The 5,494-nt window shown below is 48.8% G+C and overlaps 1 protein-coding gene across 1 annotated transcript in view; it reads left to right on the top strand.

Moving 5' to 3' along the window:
• Nucleotides 1-1,446: 1,446 nt before the first annotated feature.
• Nucleotides 1,447-5,494, top strand: part of LOC113214632 (uncharacterized) — a gene marked incomplete in the record, with an annotated part of 53,626 nt that continues 49,578 nt past the window's right edge. Inside the window, 1 exon segment of the mRNA XM_052273865.1 lies at nt 1,447-1,939. Within this exon segment, the coding sequence (XP_052129825.1) occupies nt 1,542-1,939 (398 nt within the window).

The following is a 5,494-nucleotide window of genomic DNA, read 5'->3' as shown; positions in this document are numbered from 1 at the left end:
TGGTACTTTCAGAGCAATTGGGCGAAATGTGAGTGATGAAAAAACAGGAGTTTCTTTTTTGTCAGTCCGTGACGACAACTTTGGGACTTGAATGCGCCACTATCTGAAAAGATACAACTGGCGCACACAAGTCTCTGGAAAGCCCATTTCAATAGCCATTAACTGGATTAAGTGCAAACCCCGAGAGTTTTCGCGTTTATCGTACAGAAGAGAATAAAGTTTAAAAAAACGCTTCTAAAAGTCAGTCCGTGACGCGTGGACACGCCCTTTAACGAGTTACCCTACCGGAGACCAACAAATATCTGAGAAAAAACATGGACATGTTTTGCGGCCATTTTCGTGAAGAAAACTCCCTCTGCTGCCTGAACGGTTGAAGATAGAGGCAAATGGACAAAATTATCGCTCGAAGGACTATACTCTGATGAGTTACCCCCTGGGAAACAGTAAAACAAATGTTTTTTTAAAAACGTAATTTGGGGACCTGTGGTTTTTGATTTTTTTTAAAATCCAATTTTCGAGCTAGAATGCTCTCTTTCGAACTCGATCTGTCTGTTTATGACACAAAACGACTCTAAAAATCCCAGGTCGCTAGCTCAATTCGTTCTCGAGTTATCGTGATGACAAACAGACAGACAGACAAACAGACGCGAAACTTTTTGACCATCACTGCAGTAATAGGCTTCGCTAATAGCTCAGCCAATAGGGTATTTCAATGGAGCGCTGCCCGGAACTAAGAAGAACAAAAGCGGATACAGAGAGCGGTGGTAGGGGTGGGCGTTCGGAGGAGCGGAGGGCGGGCGGGGAGGCTCCCCTCCACCCGCCGCTCCACCGCGCGCCCGCCCCCACCACCGCTCTCTGTATCCGCTTTTGTTCTTCTTAGTTCCGGGAAGCGCTCCATTGAAATACACTATTAGGGACATGAAACTTTTGCTGTTCGGTAACGGTTTTCATTCAAAGTTGGAATTTTGACAGATTGTTATGTAAACCTAGGTAGATGTACGCCAGACCACGTCTCGCGTAACAGGCTTCGCGATATCTCACGAAACACTGTTGCGCTGCGACGCGCCTGGCATACATCTACCTACGCCCGACCGGCCCGACGATTTTTGTTCTTCTCCTTCCGGTCCAGTCGAGCCCCGGAGTGCCCAATCCGGTTTGGTCTTCTTAGTTCTGAAGAAGTTCTGAAGAAGAACAGCACGAATAACAAGGTGGCCCGTGATTCGTCGCCCGGTTTTCCCCCTCCAACTAAGCGACGAATCACAGGCCTCCTTGTTATTCGTGCTGTTCTTTTTTTGTTTTTTTTTTTAATTTTTGTTTTTTTTCTGAAATAGCTTCTCGCCCTCCTGGTACTGTACGTGAGATGGCCGGCCGCTCTCTGCCGCCCCCTCCCTGCCGCACGCATCTCGCCGCGCCGCCCGTGGGAGTTCGGCGCGTCGCTCGCCAGCCAGTCCGGTCCGGTCCAGTGCGCCCCGCCCCGCTGCGTCGTCAGTGTCAGTCATCACGCCGGTCAGCTCAGAGCCGCCGCTACGCGCTACGATACGATGGGGTCGGCGCACGGCGCTCTGGCCGCTTCCATGCAGGAGATCCAAGACGCCCAGGCCGCCGCCCAGGCCCAGGCTGCCGCCCAGCAGGGCCCCGGCGAGGGCCCGTGCCACTGCTGCGACAGCCGCCGCGTGCTGGGCGACCTGGAGTGCCCCTTCACGTGGGCCGTGCCGCCCATGGGCCCCGAGGAGGCCGCGTACGCCGAGGACAAGATGTTCATGTGGGCCGAGCCGTACGTGGCGGCCGCGGACAAGATCGCCCTGGCGTACAGCCGCCACTGCGAGGGCCGCCACTGGGAGGCGCGCGCCCACCTCGTCGAGTGCTACATGTTCCTCATGGCCGCCGACGTGCCGTCGTCCGCCTGGCCCCGCCGCTGCGAGGTCTACGACGTCTACAGGTGAGTGCCGCACTGTTAGAAATATCACACTATTTATTTCGGTTGGTATCGGTCATTCATTTGCCTGGAAGGGTGTTTTAAAGTGAAAGTTTGAGCGCGACTTAAGTATGGTTCCGAATCTCGGATTTTCCATATCCGATGTAGGTATCTATCGAACCGTATCCAAGTTCTGGCGGAGCGTAGCGGGGCGCAGTGGTGGGAGGAACGATAACAAAGCAAAAAGCGGTCTGAGAACTATATTTTTCGATTGAAATCTTGCTTCAACTCCAGAAAAAGATGGTTTCTGCTTTGTTGTGGTTTCCCCCGACCACTGCACCCCGCCCCGCTAAGCTACACTCCGCCATTCTAGACAAGCCCTTCATTGCCTGGTCGCACCGCACCGACATGAGTACGCTGTTTTCTGTGAGTGCAGAGTGCAGGAATAAAGAATTCCGGTAAAGCTGAAATGCAGAAGAATGCAGGGAACAACAAAACGAAAGTCGCTATGTTGCAGCATAGCAATTTCCGTTTTCTTCCTCCCCGCATTCTTTTGATTTCAGCTTTAACCGGAATGGTACTTTGTTGATATGCACTAAAAGTACGGTTTATCTCAAGTATAAAATTCTACTTGCGGTGTTGCCACGTTGTGGGCGAAAAGGTCTTTAAAGCATTCCGGTTAAGCCAAAATTCGGAAGAATGCGGGGAAGAAGAAAACGGAAATTGCTATGCTGTAACATGGAGATTTCCGTTTTCTTCTGCCCCGCATTCTTCTGTATTTCAGCTTTACCAGAATGCTTTATTTTATCATGGAGCCTTACGGGTACCACCATAAATAAATATGGATGTCCTGTATTTCATTTTATAGGCAAATCCTGTACTTTTCCTGCTCCTTGCCTCAGGACTTTAACTGAGATGGGCTTAGGATGGGTATTTTGGTTAATCGGATGAGGGAAAAATCACAAAGATTCATAAAAGTGCCGAGAACATAATTTTTTAACTTCTTGCCGATCTCATTTTATGACCTTTGTGCCATATCAAGTTTTAAACAGTACTTTCTTACCAAAAAGTGTTTAATGTTTGTCATGTAAGCTGTTTTCAGTATATTTCTGGTCCTTTGTGTAACTTTACGTTCTTCTGTCCCCTTGTCTAACAAGTCACCTGGGAAGCAAAGATATTTTAAGTAACAATCGCATTTTATTCAAGTGATTAAAAATTAATATGAGTATATGAACATTAAGATGCAAGGTAGTGGCGCTATGAGGGGCTTGCCTAGAGAGGCGTAGTGTAGTGGGGGGGGGGGGGGGCACAACAAAGCAAAAATCTTCTCTTTCTGGAATTTCAGCAAGTTTTCAACCGGAAAATATAGCGATTTTTAATCTGCGAAGTCGATTAAAACAAGGTTACAGTAGACCATTTCACCCGCCAGCGATTCGATATCTCAAAGAACAATAATACCGGAAGTCAGCGTTATGTGTCTTTCATAATAGGGGTTTGTCGTCAATGTGACTCACAATAGGGTATTTCACCTGACGCAAACCGGATCCAAAGAAGAACAAGAGTTCTTCCTGAATTCCTTCCTCCTTGGCGCTCATTGGCCGTCGCCGCGCCGACGAAGTTATCGGACCCGACACTAGGGGTCGACCGCCCTTGCGGCCCGTTCATGAACTTCTTCGTCGGCGTCAGCCAATCAGAGCAAGGGAGAAAAGAGTTCAGGAAAAGCTCTTGTTTTTCTTTGGATCCGGTTTGCGTCAGGTGAAATACCCTATTTACTCTTCTCCGACCTAAATAGACCTTTTCGCCCACAACGTGGCAACGCCGCAAGTAGAACCTTATACTTGAGATAAACCGTATTTTGACTGTCTGTCAACCAAAGTACTCATCACCACTGGATTCCTTGGAAAATTTACCAGAGACAAGTGTTTTTGCTTTTTGAAAATTTGCCTAAATTACAATTTCACTACAAAGATTTGCGTTGTTGCCAAGTTGTGGGCGAAAAGGACGTTCTATATAGTCAAAAATGTATTCTTACTGCTCAAACCGCTTCTGTAGACCTTCTGAGCCGCTTGGAGCGCATGAGCAGTCTATTAAATTCGGACGCAATTCAATTCTCAATTTTAAGAGAAATCTGGGCGTTGCCTGCTCATGCGCTCCAAGCGGTTTAGAAGGTCTATCGTCGCGGGGAGGAGCGGGGCAGGGTGGGGGCAGTTCCCCGCTCCTCCCCGCGCCCGACCGGCCCGACGATTTTTTGTTCTTCTCCTTCCGGTTTAGTCGAGCCCCGGAGTACCCTATCTATAACGTGTTCAATGGCCAAGAACGTTCCATAAACTGCCCGACTCGAAGTATTTTTGTTGAGATCATTTGAAATATCTTAAACTCAAATTAAATCTTTTGAATAGAGGGTGCCCGCTCTGCGCGTTTCGAAAAGAAGTAAGTAAATCAGGACCGGAACCTGTATGAAAAGTCCCCATATTTTTCCTACACACTAATATCTTATGAACATTTTTGTTCACAGTTACTGATTTCTGTAAACATGCTCGGCTTACGCATTTTTTAATGCGCCAGTATGAAGAAATTTGTGCATACTAGCGTATTAAAAAATGCGTAAGCCGAGCATCCTCGATGTCTCGAGCGCGTATTGGACGTGTCTGTAGCGAGTCTTTGCTTTCCCCACGGTGGAGAGAGAGAAGGTGGCGGCACGAGGGTCTCCCAGCATAGGGACCCGTGGGTCCAGAATCTCGACAGGTTGGGGGATTATCGGCCGAGTCGGGGCTATCTAACGTGCCGGTACGGAGTACCTGCAGTCGGGGCGGCCTATGCAGATACCTGGGCCGCCCCGACTTAGCTTGAGCGGCGCCGACCCTCGCCCGGGCTCACCCGGCCGGAGTGTGCGAGGTAGAAGTCAGGTACGAGCCCGTCCCGCGCAAGCTGAGTCTGGGCTTCCCACCTACCTACCTGCACGACGGCCCCAACTGAAGGTAGTGTGAACAGGCCCTACAGTTGGCCCCGACTAGGGCGTTAATCCCCCAACCTGTCGAGATTCTGGACCCACGAGCAGACCCCTCGTGCCGCCACCTTCTCTCCCTCCACCGTGGCTTTCCCTGTGCACTGGCTGTGTGCTGTGTGTTGTCTATTTCTGAGACACCCTGAAGCCGCTTTTGTTTTGTACGGGCTGAAAACCCACAATTTTTTGAAATCTGGACTAGTAAACATTTTTTAGCGTAGCCAATGAAGTCACAAGTACTCTTTACGCATCCATTTAGTTTATTTACTATTCCACTGTACTCTAAAATTTATGAAAAAAGTGTTAAATTTCTGAATTTTTGTCTTAATTTTACTAAGGTGATATTTGAGGATACCTTTTGTATCCATAGTAGTAAAAGTAGGATCACTGCACTGTAAATTGCTTACGAACTATAGGTTCGTAATGCAAACTAAAACGTTCGTAGCTTACGAAGGATTTTGAAGCGTTGTATTACGAACTAATAGGGTATTTCAATGGAGCGCTGCCCGGAACTAAGAAGAACAAAACCGGATACAGAGAGCGGTGGTGGGAGCGGGCGCGCGGAGGAGCGGCGG

Source organism: Frankliniella occidentalis, unplaced genomic scaffold (genome assembly GCF_000697945.3).
Source record: "Frankliniella occidentalis isolate FOCC.00 unplaced genomic scaffold, Focc_3.1 Scaffold308, whole genome shotgun sequence".
In the NCBI taxonomy this organism is placed as follows: Eukaryota; Metazoa; Arthropoda; class Insecta; order Thysanoptera; family Thripidae; genus Frankliniella; species Frankliniella occidentalis.
Note: the sequence above shows the minus strand (reverse complement) of the source record. Positions and strands in the feature narration are given on the sequence as shown.